Here is a 19,675-nt window from a genome sequence, read left to right on the forward strand (position 1 = left end):
TCCGGTAACCACAGCTAGTGCAATATATTGCTATGAAGTATTAGACCCAGTTATTTATATAATGATATAATACAGGTTTGTCTATGGCACTGTTGTTTTAATCTATAATTATATAATCTTGCTCTATTCCTGTAATACGGTAATGTAATATAATTATAATGTACCATATATCTCATTCATTATCAATATAAGAGCAATTTGTACCATTAGCGCTTTCTGGGGAACAAAGCACCCTCGTGTCTGTCCCCATTACCCTGACCTTCTTGTCACCCTGAATTCTCATCGCCACCATGTGGCACAGAAATTCCTTGCCCAAAGGGGCTCCAGCTACGTTCCGTTCCTCGGGAAGCAGTGCGCGTCTCCTCTGCCTGTGTCCTCCACCCCATTGGTATGCATACCACCCAGAGGTCTACCAGAGGGCTGAGGAAGGGCTCCGGGCACCCTGTTGTCCTGGGGGGCTCCCCATCTCCTAAAGTTCCGGGGTGGTTTGCTCACACTGTGCTCGAGCGGGCGGGTATTTCACAGTGGAACGAAGGCCCAGCCCCCAGGGAAGGCCAGTACAGGCTGCTTCCAGGCCTTGGAGAATTGCTCTTGAGCCCAGGGGGAGCGGAGCCTGTCCCCCCTCTTCGTGCATTTGATCCTTGAACAAATCCCTGTATTTATCAACAAGTATAAGTTTGCAAAATGAGTAATCAGCATCTTAGGAGATTAAAAATAGCTGACAAAAGCAAGACAGGATGACAGGTCTAGCTCAGTTTACTCCTACATAGAAAATGTCTCCTTTTTCATGTGTTTATTATTGGATGACAAACGGTTGGGAGCTGGTGCTTCTGGAAGGCTTGGGACATGATGGCCGTGCAGTGGGTCCCACTGAAGGCTGTCAGCATCAGGGGTGACCCGGGCTCAACAGCAGTATTAATATCCTCATAACCACACAGGGATTCCCCATTATCTCCAAATCAATATGACAATTAGATGTTGTTACTGAGCCATCTCTGGGCTCCACTTGGGGGAGTTAAAAGCCCACAGTGAATATCCAGAGCTCGTCTCACTCTGAAACTATCTTTGCTGTAACATTTGTCAAGTGTCCAATTAGCCACTGAGGGAAAAAATACAAATTGAGGGGTACATGAGGGTCCACAAGCAGAAAGCTGCCGCACGGGAAGATGTGCATTCTGTGACAGCTGATGACGTGGGCCAAGGGTGGTGGGCAAGCACGTGGGAAGGATGTGGAAGAAGAGCTCTGGGGACCGGAGCTGTGACCTCCTGGGCCGGTCCTTGGGGAGCAGCTCAGTCTGACTTGGGGCTCTCTGGGCACTTTTTTCTCACAGAGCAGGACTGCACTGAGGCCTCCCCTGTTTGCTGCTGACTCATGAGCCTTCCTGAGCTCTTTCTGTGGCTTCTCCCCACAGTGTCCGTCCTCTGCAAGGATGGGCTCCAGCTCAAAGGAAAAGATGGTCTTTGCACCCCGCGAAGTGCCCACCTCCAGCCTACGCCCCTTCTGCCTCCGCCTGATCCCTACACTACGCGTGGCCAGTTTTAAATGGGCCTCAGTGAGGAAGCCAGCCTGGGATTTCCAGCAGAGGGCAGGCTTACACGCATGGCTCTCCGGCCCATTACTTTGTATTCTAGAGAATTCCAGATGGTTGGCCAGACCTGCATGCAGTGACTGTTCCCCGTGTGGCAAGCAGGTTTCCTGGGATGTGTGGGAAAGAGGGAGGAAGGGGCTCCCTGGTGTGGAACCTCCCGTTCGGCAGGGACCTGGAGTCACAGCCACTGACGTGGCACACATTTGGGCCATTGCTTGCAGCTTTGCCCCATGTCTCAGCGCTGCTCTGGGCTGGGACTTCCAGTGCCAGTGCGCCTCCTAGCTGCCCGGTCAGGCCAGCTGCGCCCATCCTGTGCCTTTGCACCACTATGCCTCCAGCTTGTCTGACCCCTGAATGGGACAAGAGTGCCCCATCTCAGCGGCTGGGCCAGCCGTCATCATTCCTGCTTCCCTCTCACCACCCTCGGTCCTCTCCCTTTGCCGTGTTTGAAGAGCCTGGGACTATTGCCCTCTAAATGTCCCGTCTCCAGTCGGCCTCGGCTGGGTTGGTGCTGGGGTGGAGGAGCAAAGTGATTTTAGCTTTTGTGACTGTGGCCTCATTACCTCTCCACGTGGTCCACGTTGCCCGCTACGCCAAGTCCCCCGAGGGTGTAAATCTTCCCATCGTAGACAAGGCTGTTGTGCCGGCAGCGGGGGACCGTCATTCTGGAGACGAGGTTCCAGTTATCGAGCAGGGACATGTAGCACCAGACATCGGCCAGCGTCACCCCTGATTCCATCCCACCTGTGAGCAGTACGGGAGGTCCAGAGAGCGGGCAGGGAGTGAGGCGGGGCCCACGGCCAGGCAGGCCCGGCCCCCGGGGCAGGAAGACAAAACTTCACCTGCAAAGTAGAGGCTTCCGGGCCTCAGCTCTCCTTAGCCCTGGTGTGGGGAGGGGAGCCCTTAGGAAGTCCCTGCCTGGTCCCCAGCCCTGGGGGGGGCCTCACCTGAGAGGTAGATGTTGTCCCCGGCACTCACTACGCTGAAGAACTCTCGGTCATAGAAGGGCAGTGAGGCGAGGGGGTACCACTTGTTGTTCTGTGGGTTCCAGCAGGTGACGGCCACCAGTGAGCGCTGGGTCATCCCCACCATCTGACGGCCCCCAACCAAGACGATGACCTCAGCCACACCTGCAGGGATACAGATGCACGGCCTTTGGACACATCCCCACGCTGTTAGCCTCTGCGCCTGGTGCCTCTGGAGGGGACCACCCAGAGTGGGGCTGACCCTATGGCACCTGCATTTGGGGAGTTCGGGGCATGTCCCTCGGTACCTGCGGAGAGGCGGGGCCGGGTTCGGGGTGTCTGCATCTCCTGGCGGGCGTGGGGCAACATGTGGTAGCGTTTGGCCTCGTTGACCAGGTCCCGACACGCTTCTGACGACTTGATCAGCTCCTCGTTGTCAACCACGTTGAGCAGATAGCTGGGGTGGATGAAGGGGAGGCGGACCACGGCCAGGAGCTCTGCGGCATACTGCAAGGTGGGGGAGACACGGGATCGACCGAGGTTACACGGACGGAGCCACCCCTGCCGAGTTGGATTGGGGAGACAGGAAGGAGGGGTGTGGTACTATACAGGGGGCACTCCAGTGTGTATTTGGCTTGAGAGTGTAAACACTGCTCAGCCCAGCCTAGACGGTGAGAGCGGGGGCTCCCACCAGCCAGAGGAGAGGAACGGGGGAGGTGGGTGTGGCGCGGCTGACCCTGGGGCGAACCGTCCGTCTGCCTCTTCGGCACCTCGTTCCTGCCTCCGCCCAGCTCACGGGCGTCTGCTTCACCCCAGGCTGCGGGGGGGAGGCTGAAACGAGCATCCTGATCCCTGGTGAGGCGCACGTGGGGCAGGAAGTCAAAAACAGGTGCGACGGCCCCGGGAAGGCTGACGGTGACCGTGAAGCTTGCCAGTCACCCCCGTCAGAACCTGCGTCTCCCCAGGGCCAACAAACCCCTTCAGCGGCACCTGGCCCCTGGCCCCTCTCACCTGCATTGAAGGCTTTTCGTGGACTGACTCAAATCCCTCTTGCCTGGCAAACATTTTGCTCACTGCTCAGCTTTAGTTTCAGTCAACAAATCATTGGTGACCCTCCTTATTGGGGGTGCAAAGCCCAGGAAGACCTGGTGTCTGACTTTCAGGTGTACACAGTAAAATGGGGTGGGGGGAGGATCCATTACATAAAAGGCACTAGTGGGGCTCCAGGGAGGAGTACAGTTAGGGGGTCTGGGAGTGTGGGAGTGGATGACGCCTGAGCTGGGTGTGGAAGGATCGCAGATTTCTGAGGCCTCAGGCAGAGAGGAGGGAGGACGCCAAAAGCACACACAGAGGCATGGGAAGGGTGGGGAGATCGGCGCACGTGGGGAATTCTCTGGAGCTTATTCTTGTCAGGTGCAAACGGTCTTTGTTGCGGCGGGTGTGGTGGCCAGGGGAGAGGGGACTGGAGAAGTTAGTGGAGGCCAGAGCCTGACCACCCCTATGCCTCCCTTGCCAAGGGCCGAGTGGTGTTTCCTGCAGAGTCGATGACGAGCTCACGGGGGCTTTAAACAAAGAAATGAAACGATCCAACGTGTCCTTTAGGAAGACCGCTCACTCAGGCGGCAGGGTCAGAATGAGTTTGGAGTGGGGAAGACTGGAGCAGGGCAACCGCGTGGGAGACGACTGCAGTGATGCTGGTGAGATCTGGGTCCTGAATGGGGAGAGAAAGTCGGTCCTCTCCTGAGGGAGCGAGGAGACGAAGCGACAGCAGCGTGTGGCCCCATGGATGTGGAAGGTGTGGGAGGTATCCAGCCTTCTGTTTTGGGTAATGGGTGGAATGGAAGGAAGCAACACAAGAAGGTGTGTAGCTTTGGGGGTTTACGAATTAGAGGGGCTTGAGGGATATTGGCAGGGAAGGTGTGCAGTAGACACTCGGAGGTCTGGGCTGGAGACAGATTTGGGGGCCTTAGTGCATTGGGCAGTCTCTATTACAGCTGCCCAACCTGACGGCCTTCTCCAGAAATGAATCTTGCCCCCTCCCCATCCGACCAGAGCACGCCCTTCTCCTGGGCTCAGGGGCTGGGCCAGGGTGGAGGGCCCCGTGCTACCGATGCCGGCGCCTGGCCCACCCCTCCCTCCCTTGTGTCGCTTCCCGCTCCACACGCAGTGAAGTTCCCTTGTCTTCTATCACTCAGCTGCCTCAGGGTGTTGTGGGCCCTGGCCTCCTGTGCTGCTTTCCAGGTGGACTCTGAGCTCTCCTGAGAACTACCTGTGTCCATACTAACTCCTGGGGGTGGGGGGTGCTCAGATGTGAGAACCAAGGCAGTCCCATTCTGAGCAAGGCCTTCAGCACGTGCTTTCTGGCCCAAAGATCCTGTTGGGTTGTGATCGAATTCTGATTCCGGGGATCCTGGAATCCTTCCGGGGACCTGCCCTCCTCTCCTTCTGCCCTGGACCCTGGCTCCGATTTCCCCAGCTGTCCCCTCCGAGGGACTTCCCTCCTGTGATGTGTGCAGTGGATTCCCATCTCCGGCGTGGTTTCTGTTTGGTCCAGGTGCCCTCCACCCTCTCCATAACCGGAGCATTGGGGGAGGGGTCTCCTCCTGCCCGGTCTGAGCTCACAGGGGCCCTGGGGCACCAGCTTTACCCTGTAGGGCCCTGCAGCCGCTCGTTGGCTTGAGTCTCCTTCAGGTGGGACACAGCCCTTCCAACCCTCTGGCAGCTGACCCCTCATCTCTCATCCCTCCCTTTGCTTCTCTGCTGCCCACAGTGGCAGTCCCAGCCTCCCCCTGCCCGGGCCTCGGGGCTCCTGTACACCCCGCGGATGGTCTGACCAGGCCATCCTGCCTCTTCCACCTTCCTGCACCCTTGCTCCAGACGCCATCCCTGCACCATGCCCCTGACACAGGGAGAAGGGGTGGGTGGGGTGGGGGACTACCTGTGCACGGGCCACGGGGTCCTTCTTGATCCACTTGATGACGGTCTCATATACTAGTTCCTCGGCCTTCGTGTTGAGGCTGTCATTGGAGATGTAGGCGATGAAGTCGTCCTTGGAGATGCTGAGGATCTCCTCCTGGGCCGCCACCTCAGGGAAGATCTGCAGCGCAAAGGCCTTGGCCATGTGGTAGAGCTCGCTGCACTGCATGGCCTCAGCCATGGCCAGGACCCCCAGGCAGTTGCTGGCCGTCAGCTGCTTCTCTGGGGGCAAGAGCACAAGACCACTGACCACAGGGCCCTGGAAGGGTGGCCTTCCATTCCTATCGCCTGACACTCTGGATCCCTCTCCAAGTCCATGTCCTTGTGACCTGCCTTTAGCAGCCAGGGTCCCCACAGGACCATTTCCGGTATCCCTGGAGCTGTGGGTGTACCTTCCGGGTTTTCCTCTGCCCTGTCACATGCTTCCTGTCCTGGGACCTCCCTCTGCTCCCGCAGGTCCCAGCAGAAGGACCGAGAGCGTGAGGTATGGAGTGTCAGTACCGGGCTTGGAGGCATCCTCACTGCCTGTGAGCCTTAGAGCTTGGGCCTGGGCTGGGGGCAAGGGCCACGCTGAGGCTTCCAGTGTCTTCTATAACAGTGACAGGCTCCCATTTTAGAATCACACCAGCAGTAACACCACTCATATGCCCACCTGCCACTTCCCATGCGCCTCAGCCTCACCCAACCTGGCCTCTAGACCGGGCATCAGTCTGGCCGGCTCTCCAGGGATCTGGCTACCGGCGATTCTAGCCTGGACGTGTCCAGGTCTGTGCCAGGGCGTGCAGTTATCTGAATTTTCATCTTCAAGCTGCCTTGTGAAATCCAGCTCCACCCTGAGGTGGACACACAGCCTTTCCTTCTGAATCCTCACTGCTTACAAATTTTTTGTCCACCCGTGCTATTCCCTCCAGGTGACCCAAGCGCTCCCCACCCCCCAGGCTCACCGAGAAAGGACACACAGACTTTGCAGAATGTGTGGAACTGGAACTTGCTGGCCGCCTCCAGCAGCGTCTTGGCATTGGCCGAGTCGATGACCAGGGAGCCCGTGTAGACAAACTCCAGGAGCAGTTCAAGGACATCGGCCTGCAGGTTGGACAGGACGAGCTCCAGCTTCTCCCGGCCACACTGGCTGCCGTCTTGCACCGACCTAGGCACAGAGACCAGGGTGTTCTTACCTGCCACCCCGCGGCCACAGCGCCGCCTCCTCACAGGGCTAGATCTCCCTGCACGCCTCGGTCATGCCCTTCATTTTAGGACTCAAGGGACACGGCAATGACACGCCTGAACCTAACGACCTTACACGGGATCTGAAAGAGAAGAGTCTGACCAGAGACGCCCAAAAGAACAGAAAACCCTGCTTATCACTACTTGGCATGTCCATGCAAAAAAAGATGCAAATCAAAAAGCATGAGCTGTGGATGGGGACGAGGACCAGGACTGGCCTCAAAGGGAAACAATACGATTCCGCCCCACTGCCGGCTCCGGCTCCGGGCGTCCCGGCCAAACAAGGCCGGCGGGTCCGGGGCCCGGCCGCCTCCAGTGGGAGAGCCCCGGGTGTGACTGAGGCCCCCAACCGGCCGTGAACACAGCCGATCCTGAGCCGTCCCTCGATCGCCCCAAGCCGTCCCGGAACCCTGACTCCAACCCCACCTATTTCCAAAAACATATTGTTTCCTTTTTTAGGCATGGAAAGGAAGCCCTTCATGACATTGCTTTGAAACTGAGGACGAGACAAGATAGACGGACAGAATGGTTAGAGCTGGGGGGGAGGGGAAGGGGAACAACCAAGGACTTCCGCCACAGACAGCCAGCAGCCATGACCTGGGACCTGGCCCGGGGCGGGGCCCTCCTGCCACATGGAACACGGGGTCAGAGGTCAGAGTGGCCTGCGTGTAGAGTGTGCGTCGGGCTTGTGAACTGGGGGGAGCAGGGGAGGGACACAAATATATAAATATGTTTATATCTGGTGTCTACAGAAATACAAAACCATTGCAAAGGCTCCTAAGGCCTGGCAGCCGCGCCCTAAAGCTGCACCTGGAAGGAAACAGATAAGATGAGGCAAAAATAACAGTGCCACAGAAGTGACCAGGAGGAAAGACACCCAGAGCGTTAAGAGTCAGGAGGCAGGTTTTTCAGAGATGATTGGCTTGGTGCCCCACCACGGCCACTCTGACCGGTCCTGCTTCCTGCACGGAGCCTGGTCCTGCCCGAGGCCGGGTTCTGCCACGTAGCTGGGAAATGACCTCTGTGTTTCCCCCCAGTCCTGAGGAGGCTGGGGTGAGACTCTCGTGACTGGTCCCTTGGGTGCCCCCGTGGCTGGCAGCCAGGGTGCGGAGGCGTCCGGAAGTAAGCAGGCTAGCCCCAGAGGGAGGCTGACTCCTGTGTGGGCAGGGAGCTAGAGGACCTGCGTGCCCCTGCCCCGTCACTGACAGGCCGCCACCTTGCCTCTCTGGCCCTCAGGCTCCTCTTCTGCAAAACAAGAGGGTTGAACTGGATGGCATCTGAAGTCCCATGGAAAGTTTATGTGACAGAGGCTGGAAAACACCTTCCCCGCGAGAGTCTGAAATGCGACCACGAGAGCCACATTCTCTCCAGTTAGGCCTGGCCACCAAGTGCTTTTAAAACACCGATACGATGGGGCAGGGAACAGATGTAGCTGTGATCCTGCCACCCTTCCCAGGGTGTCACGCTGGGCCCTCCCCACGGAATGGCTCATCTGATGGAGGCCTGCGGAGCCCTGCCTCCCGGCCTGGAGGGAAAGCTGACAGGGAACGGTGCTGGCAGAGGCTCTTCTCAAACCCAGAGACATACACAGTGTGTGTGACTTTTCAAGTGACTTAACACACTGAGTCCTCTGCTGTCGGGATAGATTTTCATGCTTGGGTAACTTTGTTCAGTGTAAAACTAGTTCATTATGTGATCACTTGAAACCACAGAAATCTAACACCCCAGGCCTCAAGGGCCATCTGGTCAACCTCTTACTCGGTCTTTGCTGCCTCTGCCTTCATTCCTACATGCCACTGCCTGGCCCTTCCTCCTCACACCTTTCATGCTCTGCAGAGGTCCTGCTGGGCCACAGCCAGGGCAGGGCTTATGGGGCCAAAGTCGGGCTGCTCACATTCTCCCAAGGTCCCCAGCCACTGCTGTGCCCACCTCAGGTCAGCCCTCCTGTCCACCCAGGAGACAAGCTCCAGTTCAGTGAAGAGCTGGGGTGGACTTCAGCTGTATACACACACACACACACACACACACACGCACACACTGAAGTCCATGTGACATGTGACCCTGAGAACCCTCAGCATCACCCTGTGGGGAGGGGTGCTGGGCAGATGGAACGTCAGGGGAGTCTATGGCCCTGAGTGATGAGTCCGATGGGACATGCATGGCTGTGCTTTTGAGAGATGCTTGTCCCACCCAGATTCTGAGCCAGGGAGAGGGTCCTGGGGACAGAGTGGTGCCCACATGGCCAAGGAGTACAGGGACAATGTGAGGAGGCATATGGGGTGTTGACCATGGCAGGTGCCGTCCAGGGTTGACAAGAACCACTGTCCCTATAATGCATGGCTATAGCTGTTCCTTCAGGCCCCCTTTGAGGCCCCCTGTGGAAAGCAGGGGGCTGCTGGGCAAAGGACATTTGGGGAATGGCTGGAGGCTTTGTTGGCTGGCTGAGCTCAAGATCTATAGGAGGTGAGGCCCCAGGCAGTGAGGCCTTATGTAGCTCATCTGCACATACATGTTCATTGTCCACATGGGTGTTCATGGGGCCAAGGGAAGCCGGTGGTCACTTTCCATTGCTGACCATCAGACTGTCTTGGGACTAGACCTCAGTGATCCCTAGGTCTCTTCCCTATAAGTAGGGATCCCCTGGGAGGCATTGCTTCTTTTGGGTGGCCATTGGTCACCAGTGGGAAGCTGTGTCCTCCACAGATGACCATTCTGTCCCTGTCCTAAGCTGGCTCTTGGGGTCCAAGCCTCCTGCTCCACTCAGCCACATGGAGTACTGAAAGCTGCTGGGTAGTCTGGGTCATGACATGGCCTTGGAAGGAGATGGGGCAGGGCAGGAATGAGCAGTGGTAGCCTTGTCAGGTTGAGCCATGGACCTAACACTGGGGGTGGGAGTGTGGGGCAGGTTGGTGTTGCCCTGTCCACACAGGGTTCTGCCAGAAGACCCAAACTCCCTGGGCTCACCTTCTCCTCAGGTATGGGACACACCCTCTGCTTGGCAGGCCTGGATCTGTGGACATGCCAGGAATGCCTCATCCCAAATAGGAGATGGTTTGAGATCCCACCATCAGCAATTTGCTCTCCTGGATAAGAACTGCCCTCCCTAGATTTTAGGGCACTCCTTCGTTACTCCTCACACACCTCAGTGATCATATGCTTTCATTTTGCAACTTAGATCTAGAATGGGAGGGACACATGGGGCAGTGGTGGGTGGGGGATGTCATGGAGCAGGTGGTGACTGAGGATGGCATCCTGACTGCTCAGGAGGATGACCCCGCTCCTCCAATGTGATTTCCATCCCACTGCATGCATAGGAGCTCAGGCATGTTCCTGCTCCAGGGCACAGACACGGCACACTCTAGTCTCACTGGGTGAGCCCTGGCCCACCCATGGTGATTTGGCGATGGGTCTGACTTAAATTTTTCTGCTGGCCTTCGAGATCTGTGAATCTCTTGTCTTATTATGTGGTCTTCCAGCCACACCTCTCTGTTCTGCCAGGAAAGGGGGCAGACTGCCACCCACAAATGCCCAACCCCACAGGGAAGGAGGTGAAAGGCAGCATATGGCCTGACTATTGTGTTAAAGTCTGTTGGGCTCCCCTACATCTGGACTCTATGCCACTCAGTTAGGTAGATCCCTTTAGCTTCCCCTGGTGAGAAAGATGGAGAAGCCCAGAGCCTATACATGGGGCTTGTGAAAAGCACCTTGGACAAATCAATGTCGCCATCTGTTTTTTTTAATATGAAAAGAGAATATAGTTCGAATGAGTCATTGGCTCCAACAGACTTTGTGAGATGAGGGTTTCAGCTAGAAGGCAGAATGCCAGGTCTCTGTCCTATTTGGTATGATGAGGGGGCAAGTTTCTCTGGGGCTTGACATTTTCTCCCACACCCAGGCTTGTGGTCGTGTTCGGAAGTACTGGCAGGGAGGGCATTCCCTCTGCTATCTCTAAGGACAGCCCCCTGTCCTCTGTGATGGGGCCCACAGCCTACCCGGCAAAGGGGTGCAGCCAATGCCTCTCATGGCACAAGTGGACCCTGAGGGCTCCTCGGCTCCTGGGGATAAGTGAAGGGACTTCTTTGTAGGCTCCCCCAAAAGTCCAGGGCAGACCCAGGTCTTGCTCAGCAGGGTTGAGAAGCGACTTTGGACTTGGGAGATTGCAGCCACACCACAGAACCCCACTAGCTCTAGTCGGCTCAAAGTCCCTGAAACCTGGGGCTCAGCCCACTCAGTCCTGCTGGGGTCCCCCACCAGCCTGGGTGCAGGAGAGGTGTGGTGGTCACGCAGCACTCTATCCCTCACATTATCCAAAGGCAAAGCCACAGCTCCCCTTCCTGCCGTGTTTTCACCCCTGATTGTTGCAGGGACTCAGATGGGGCAAAAAAGGGATGGCGAGTCAGGCCTGGGGATCTCAGCACAAGCTTTGCTCCGAGCTTCCCGATGGCCTCCCGGAGTCTCTTCCGGTGCTCCTCACTCCAGAGGATACGGCCTCCCCTTGGATGAGGGCAAGTGTCTGCAACTTAGGTACCTGTTTTAGGTGGGGATTATGTCTTCTCTTGGGCAGATCTGATGTCCAGTTTACAAGTGTTTCTAGCACATACACAAGTGTACACACACGTGCACACACACACACACGCACACACACAGGCTCTCCATCCTTTTTCCTTGCCCATCTGACTACATGGTCAACCCTAAGTTTCACTTTCTTTCCTTATAGACTTCATGCACAAATAAAGACTACATTTTTGTTCTTCTCCAGGTTAGCGAACGGGTGGTAAAAGCATGAGCTTTGGAGTCAGACCTTGATTCCAATCCCGGACCTGCTTGCTTACTTAAAATTCTCTGGGCCTCAATTTCTTCATCTGTAAAATGGGGATACTAATGGCACCTGCTTCTCAGGGTTAGTGGGAGGATTTTCAGGATGGCATTAGACATTTCTACAAGTCTCCTTCTGGGCTGGGTCTTGTTCTCATCAGAGGAAAAAGACAGGAGTTTGAATCTCAGTCAGGGAAGACTAGTGGAAAGAAGCCGTTGCAGCCACACTAAAGGTACGTGCACATGTGAGGAAAGAACACATGGACAAAGGTGGGGAGTCGGCCTGGGGCCTGGAGAACGGGGGCTCCGGGCAGGACATCTGCCTGGCCCGGGGGCTCACGGGCAGCTGAGCTGGTCAGGAGAGGACACTGAGATCCTGCTCTCCCGCTCACCGATTGTTATCCTTATGAAACACAGATCTGACCGTGGCCCCTCCGGGCTTCCAGCAAAGCCTTGCGAGCTGGCTCCACCTCTGGCACCGGCCTCACTCTCTCCCTCCTCTGCCAGCAGTGGCTCTGTCCTACTCACCAGCCCGGCCAATTCCCTTCTTTGTTTAAAACCCACACCAGATGCCACCACTCCCTGGGGGCTGTCCCTGAACACCTCTTCTACCACAGTTAGGTGCTTTGCCTGTGAGCCGCTAAACCCCATTTGTGTGCTCAGTCTGCTCTCCCGTTCACACTTCTTTACAGGCTCCCCCTGGCAGGCTGTGGGCCTCCTCGAGGCAGAGACTCATCTCATCTAGCGTTTCCGGCCAGACCTGGCACCCAGGAAGGGCTCCTGCTTGTTAGCTGAGCGAAAAGTACCGAATGACTTGGTTTCCCTAAGGTCTGTCCTGTGGCCCAGGGTGAGGTTGTCCACACCAGGGTCGAGGCTGGGGGCTGGGATGGTGTCCTTGCTGGGGCTGGAGTGGTGAACGCATTACCGGCCCCAGGACGGAGGTGGAAAGGAGTCCAGCCTGAGCCTCTGGGTCTGCGGGTCCTGGGGCAGCCACCCGCCCCTGACAGTGCTCACTGAGACCCTCATGAAGGTAAGGACCGGAACACCACGTTCCACAAACAGACTGTGCCCACTCCCTCTGTTTCTGTAGTGCAGACGCCCGAGAGGGAAGCACCTGCTTCGGGCTCAGTGGGCAGGGCCCCATTTCTCTCGCTGAGCCGTCCTGGCTGATATACACCAAGTCTCTAGGGTCACAGACTGAAATGGCCTGGTGACGTCAACCGTCCCCTGACCGTGAGAGCGTGAGCTTCTCCAGAATTTTACACGGCCAGAAAGGAAATCATCTTTCCGTAGCGAGTCCACTTTCCTCCCCACAAGAGGACTCTTTTTGCAGCCATGGGCAGAAATGGTGATGTGCACCAAGGTCAAGTTGAGGGAAGTAAAAGGTTGAAATGGCTGCAAATTAGCATTGTGACCTTCAACCACAGGGGGTCTCTGGGCTTGGCTTCGGCCTTCCCTCCTCCCTGAGTGCCCTCCTGTATGCCGAAGGAGTCTCCCCGGGCCTCAATCTGTCTGGATTCAGACCCTTCTATGTGGCTGCCTACCAGATGCGTCTACTTGGACGTCCTTCATCACCCCCTCAGCTCTGCCCTGACATTGGTCCATGGACCCACCTTCCACCCTGTGATCTCACCATTCTCACGTCCTCGGGCTTGCACACGGGAAGCCTTTGCAGGCCCGGCCATGCCCATCCCCTTACCGCCACCTTGGGATGTCAGAGCTGGAAGGAAACCTGGATGTCATTTGAACCAACCTCCTGTTTTACAGAGGAGAAATCTCGAGGCCTGAGAGAGAGGACGTGACTTGCCTGGGGTCATAGGACAAGTGGCAGAGTCAGGTGTACAACCCAGGTCTCCTAGCTCCCAGTGGGGTGCCCTCTCCCTTCCAGTGACTGCCTCTTGGCTCTAGCACCCATCAGTTCCGCTTAGGGTCACCGAGGCACATCCCACAGTTCTTTCATCTTCAGGTGAGCATCCCCTGCTCCTGATGACCCCCACATCCTCAGACCAAGCCCAGGGCCCTAGCCCCAGGGGTCAGGGCTTGCCTGCCTATCTCACCCCAGCTCACACCCATCTCTGCGAAGGCTATATTCCCCTCCACACTGCTCATGACAGTCTCTGTCCCAGCTTTTCATTTCAGGAACCCATCCCCTGTCTGGAGCATTCTAGAACATTCTAGAACATTCCTTGTATTCCAGACCATTCCAAGCAAACCACCCCTTGCCTGGAATGTTCTTCCTCTTTCTTTTTGGCCTAAGAAGGCTTCACTACTTTGGGTTCCCACCTAGTGGTGTCCTCTTCTCAGCTGTGTACAAGTTTGGCTTTGCATGTAAGGTCTCTGAAGACATTCAAATGGCTCTTGCGCTCCTCTTGCCCGCATCATTCTAGCCCAGGGCTGGGCCATCGCTTAGTACCAACCTGCCCCTGCATCCTGCCCGCTCTGTGCTCTCCAGCTGGTCTGTAGCAGGGACCAAGGCCCTAGGATGCTGGTCACTGCCAGTACCAGAATTTGCCAAGAATGGCAGCACAAAGACCTCCCTTGGCCTGAAGAAGCCACTGAACGTGCCCCTTTACCCCAGAGCTCATGCCCCTGACCCCTGTGCTTGGATAGCGAGAACCCAAGCACCGGGGGCGGGAGGAGACCCAAGCTGTCCATGAGACTGGAAGTCACAAAGAGCCTGCCCCGTCCTGCATGGCTGGGGCCAGTGTGGCTGGGCGGGGCTTGCACGCCGGGCAGCTCAGCTCTAAGTGAAAGGACACAACAGATTGGAAAGGAGGTGCCAGCCAGTGTGCCATCCTGAAACAAAACACAGTCACTCTGGGGTTAGTTGGCAAGTCCAAACACAGCATTGGGAAGCAAGCAGAGGTCCTGTCCTCTCACTCTGAGCCCAGTCCCGGCTCAGCGTCCGCCCCGGAGAGGCTGCAAGGCAAAATGAGCAGCGGCATTAATCTGCTGATGGGTGAGAGAGACAGGAGCGTTACCCTGGGCCGGCCCCCTCGGCTGCTCTCCCTCACTAAGGAGCTAGAAGGTGGCCCCTGACTCGTTTGCGAGGGTATGAAGCAGACAAATTAAAAAAATCAACAAAATGGAAGAAAAAAAAAAAAAGATGCTCATGCACCATTAAAACTCATTCAGGTAGAAAGAGCCGGGGCAGAGGGCAGAGGGCAGAGGGCAGGGGAGCAAAGGCTGAGAGAGACCGTGTTTAGGACACACGTGGTCTGTGCTCAGACAACGCCGGTTTAGGCTCAGTGTACAAGTATCAAGGCATGCAGCGTGAATGAGGATTTGGCTACAAGTCTCTTCTCCCCGACTCGAGCTGTGGAAAACGGCACCTTGTGCTCCTCAGCGGGGGACGGTCTGGTCGATGTGCTTTCCTGGCGTTAAGTTCACTATCGACAGCAGTGATGACGGTGCCTGGGACCCCGTGCTCGACCAGTGGGGACAGTGTGCAGTGGTCCCTTAAAGTGGAGCCTACGTGGAGTCTACAGTCCTCCTAATCTCAGGGAGGGCTTGTGAGCCACTGAGAACTCGGGATCCTCGGGGCAGGGCCGGGTGTCGTCTACTGCTGACAGTGGCCCCCGGGTGACCAGCAAAGCTGCGTGGGGCAGGCCGGGGGCAGTGGCTGCTCTGAGGCTGTGTGTGAGAGGGCACTCGGGAGGAGGGGGAGGAGGGGGAGAGATGGCTACTGGCTCTGTGACAGGGAGTCACGCTTCAGGAACCTGCAAGAGAGGGGAGGAGAAAAGCGACACAAAAGCGTCCTACAAAGGAACAGACCCGACCACAGCTGGAAGGAAGGCAAACCTTTGAATCAGGTCCTTGAAATACAAGCTGCAGGAAGCTAGAACATTTTGGTGGACTTCAAACTCTCTGCCTTCAACAACAATTTTCAGGTCTGTAAACGCTTTCGCTCTGCGCTGCTGGTTCAATTCCTTCAACATTTCTGCAGAACAGAGAAGACAGACAGGGCCAGGTTCCCATTAAGAGTTTTTTTTTTTTTTTTAATTAAAATTTTTTCTTTCAAGAAGTAGAGAAATAGGAAAATACTTGATACTGTTTCTTGGCAAGACTGGCTCAACACTGACAGTCAAAAGAAGTCACAAACGATGCGTAAACAAGCAGCAATTGGGAGGGGCTACATAATCAAAGGAACAACAACTTTCAAAAGCAAAGGAAAAAAAAAGAAGGAAAGAAAACAAAGAAATAAATAAAAACAAACCGAAACAATACAATATAGAAAAAAAAAATCAAACCCAGAAATTGAAAGGCTGGGGGAAAAGATTCCCATACTGACAATTGGAAACAGAATACATTATCACAGACAACTAAAAACTGTTATAAAACTACAGAACGAGTTCTCCAAATGCCAATGAGTGCTGATGTATCTGATACCAAGTAAAGCATGGCATTGTGATGTAAGATGGGCTGGATATGGTTCAAAGGAATAAAAACCACAAAACCTGCAAAAACAGCATCCTTTATGTTAAACGCTCAAGTCAAGGCATGGGGTGAGCTTCTTAGAGAGGGGCCCCAAGAAGGGAGGGGTGGAATGGGGGCCTGGAGAGCACTTCCTTCCATTGCACACTTCCGGAACTGTTGGGGAAGGCCGCCAAGAGGTAGGACCTGTGTGCGCCTCCTCCCGTTTCCTGGGCTGTTCTCTCAGGGTGCCCACCCTCAGCTGGGGCTTCGGCGTCGGGGAGCCTGGCTTACAGCCCCAGCAGGTCCCAAAGTGGCCTCTGGGGCCTTCCCGCCCTGACGCACACCTACCTTTGCCTGGTGTCTTGGCCACCTGGGGTTGGTTCAGAGAGTGTCCCGGGCCTGTGGGCTCCAAACCTGGGGATGTCTCCTAGACCCACCTCAAGGCTCAGCAGGGTAAGGAAGAGAGCCCGATGGCTACCCTGATTAGTTTAGAGAAACTCTTTCCCTTGCAAAAGTTAGGGCCTTCAGACGATCAACACTCCCACTGGCCTTGCCTTGCCTGCCTGCCCCCTGGACCCTCTAGCTGCTGGTTGCCGGACATCAGAGGCCCAGATTCTGGGCCAGAATGACATAGACTGTTGTCAGGAAGGGTTATGTTCTTTGGCAGATGAATACAAGAGGGTGGTCTGCAGAACTGAGCCCTGATTCCAAGTCCCCTACCATCACCCTGAGCCCTCCAGGTCTATGCTGCACCCTGGCTGGTGTTCTGGAATTACTTTCCAAAATGCCCTGCTGCAGACTGACCAGTCATTTCTGTCCACATGGGCCAGCATTGGCTGTCTGTCAAGATGTGCTCCCGAGCCCAGCTCGGTCCCTGACACCTATATGTCCTTGGACAAGCCTCTGTCTCAACATCTGCAAAATGGGGACAGAGGCTCCCACTCTTTTCCAGAGCCTGGTGAAAATCCCTGAGCTTGAGCTCAGGGGCTTGTGGGCCTTGGTGTCAGGTAGGCCCTTCTTTGTGAGCACATACCGGGCTCTGGTTCTGCTGAAGACCAAGGCAGACAGTGAGAAAGGGGGTCTAAGTTGTGTGGGCAATGCTGACTCACTGACCACCACCAACCCCACATCAGGCGGAGCTGCAGGGTACCTGCATGGGTGTGTGTGGGCCCTCTGGCTGGGGCCTCTGGAAGGCTCCCGTAGTGTGCTCAGACCTGGACAAGGGAGACCAGCAGGGCCCGAAGCACTAGGTGGAGGGTGTGCAGGGCACCTGTGGGCAGATTGGGAACAAAGGGACGTGATAGGTCGGCAGGTGGGGTCAGACCTCAAGAACCTTGTGAGAGGGCGGCAGCTCAGTCTCGTGGGCACCAGGGAGCCATGGGATTCTGTTCAGGGGAGGGACGGGCTTAGACCTGGGTGCCAGACAAATCGTTCTGGCAGCCGTGTTAGAGGCGGGACAGGGAGTACCGGTGGACGCCCAGAGGCAGGTGGGGGCGAGGGGAAGCCTCAGCCAGGCCCCGGGGAGAACCTGAACTCTGCCTCCTATCAGCTGTATGACCCTGGGAACGTGTCTGAAACCTCAGTTTCTACCTTTGTTGAAGGTTAAATGAGCTAGTCCATGGTAAGCTGTTAGCTGTGGGCCTGGCACATAGTAAATGCCCAAGGGGAGGCAGGCATGATGTTTTTGTTGATGGTGGTGATCACTCCATGATCTAAGTGAGAAGTGACAAAAGCCTGAACTACAATGGGGACAGAAGGACAAAGAAAGACAGATATTTAGGCTGTGAAACCTGGGGAGGGGGGGTCAGTGCTGGAGGGGAAGGGAGGCAGCCAGCACGAGGGCCACTTCCAGGCTTCTGGAGGGACACCAGGAAGGGAGGGCATGGTGACTTCAGTTTGGGGTTGGGGTGAGGGCCTGTGGGACATCTGGGAGAGGTGCAGGTGGCAAGGCTGTGGGACCCGCAGCCCCAGCTTGTTGCTTGCTCAAGGACACGATGGGGGGAACCTGCAGGGTCGGGCGGGCCTGAGGCTGAACTGCTTGCCATGTTCACACATCGGCTCCAAGAAGAGCCACCAACTGAATTCATTCCTGAAACATGAGCCTGGTGGGTGACGTCACCTTTTTGAGTGAAGTCGTGTGGGGGTTAGAGAGTTCTGGGCTGGAGTTCTGGGTCCTGGTTCTCATTCCAGCTTTGTCACTAATTGGCTGTGTGACCCTGGGCACATTGCCCCAGCTTTAGGTGCTCAGTTCCCTCAAGCACCTAGAAGCACCTGCTCTTGCCTCCCCGTTGGTTGTCACACTGCTGTGAGTGACGGATGCAGCCATGCGCCTGCTGAGTTAACCATGCCCAGGGGGCCAGGAAAACACAGTGGTTACAAAATACCACGCCTCCTGGGCCCGGAGCATTCTGATTGTTTTTGAAAGCTCTGACTTCAAACCAAGGTCCCAGCAAAGATTACGAGTGCAGCCCCAGAGTGCAGCCCCAGTGCTGGCAGGTACCGCCTGCCGCCTCCGGGAATCCTGGACGGATCTGGGAGGTGCTCAGAGATCCAGGTCACCATCGAAATGTAAGCACTTTCTACTCTCACTTTGCGGAAATCTGGATTTAATAGCTGGGCAGGATTACTCAGTTTCAGAAAAATTTTTCAATTTATGAAAGTGCTCACCAGGGGATTCCTTTTTCACAGCGGGGCCCCAAGTGCATTCAAAGTATTGATCAGGCAGTGTGTGCTTATTGCTGCCGGCTGAGTGCCCAGCCAGAGAGAGGATGTTTCAGGACATCATGACCCAGGATCCATGGGAGGAAGCCAGCACCGGCTCCAGGCACAAGCTGCCTTCCCGCCTACCCCGTGTCTCGGCCAAGGACAACCACTTAATGTACGAGGGTCTTGGAAGAATGTGGGGTCCTGGGGAAGCTTTCCGACCAGCAACGCTGTGCCCAGTTTGGACAGTTTGTGGGCATTGGGGCAGAGCCTGGCAGGGGCTAGGCCTTCGGGGTAGACCTTACAGCACCCCAGCATCCTGCAGAATCTGGCTGCCTCAAGCTTGTGGAGGAGGGGAAGCCTTGACCTCAGGTCCTTCCTTGTTGGCTGATAACAGCGAACTCTTTTCTGGTCTCCTGGGTTTTGGGAGGGATGCCCCAGCTGTGCCTGCAGGACCCCATGCCCTTGCCTGGCCACATAGTGGCTGTGCTGTGCCCTTGGCCTTGGCCCCTCAGTGGGGAACTCCTGGCTATTCAGATTGCTGGGCATAAAGCACAGGCCCAGGGGACACTGAATCTCCCTGCTGATTCCTCTCTTCTCCACCCTGACTCTTTCACTGCCTAGAAATCTCTGCTGTTGATTCTCTCCTGGCCTCAGGAACACCTGGGTGTCTGAGCCACCACCCTCTTTCACCTGGGTTAGGGCAGCAGCCCCCGAGGATGTCTTGGCTGTTGCCGGCCCTAAGCCCCCTCCACTCAGCAACCTGGCCATCCATCCAGTTTCAATAAAGTCTTCAAGGCCATCTGTGACATGGCCCGCCTCCTCTACTCCTCACTGAAGCTTCCTTGTACCCCAGGCATGTCCCCTGCCAGCCTTCACCCTTCTCGGGGCCCTCCGCCTCAATCTCTCTTCCTCCCTTCTTCTGGCTAATGATCATTTTGACCTGCAATACCAGTTAAGGTGTTACTGTGTCCCAGGTGTCTGCCT

The 19,675-nt window shown here is 56.2% G+C and overlaps 1 protein-coding gene across 4 annotated transcripts in view; it reads right to left on the reverse strand.

Moving 5' to 3' along the window:
- KLHL29 (kelch like family member 29) overlaps positions 1 to 19,675 on the reverse strand; it is a 309,817-nt gene that overhangs the window by 7,889 nt on the left and 282,253 nt on the right. For all 4 annotated transcript variants that reach the window (XM_053201183.1, XM_027033274.2, XM_027033275.2 and 1 more), the window contains 6 exons: positions 15,371 to 15,509; positions 6,475 to 6,677; positions 5,493 to 5,752; positions 2,863 to 3,061; positions 2,537 to 2,719; positions 2,153 to 2,333 (listed from right to left, as the gene is read on the reverse strand). In XM_053201183.1, coding sequence (XP_053057158.1) covers positions 2,153 to 2,333; positions 2,537 to 2,719; positions 2,863 to 3,061; positions 5,493 to 5,752; positions 6,475 to 6,677; positions 15,371 to 15,509 — 1,165 coding nt within the window. The remainder of the gene's footprint in view (positions 1 to 2,152; positions 2,334 to 2,536; positions 2,720 to 2,862; positions 3,062 to 5,492; positions 5,753 to 6,474; positions 6,678 to 15,370; positions 15,510 to 19,675) is intronic.

Source organism: Acinonyx jubatus, chromosome A3 (genome assembly GCF_027475565.1).
Source record: "Acinonyx jubatus isolate Ajub_Pintada_27869175 chromosome A3, VMU_Ajub_asm_v1.0, whole genome shotgun sequence".
Lineage (NCBI taxonomy): Eukaryota > Metazoa > Chordata > Mammalia > Carnivora > Felidae > Acinonyx > Acinonyx jubatus.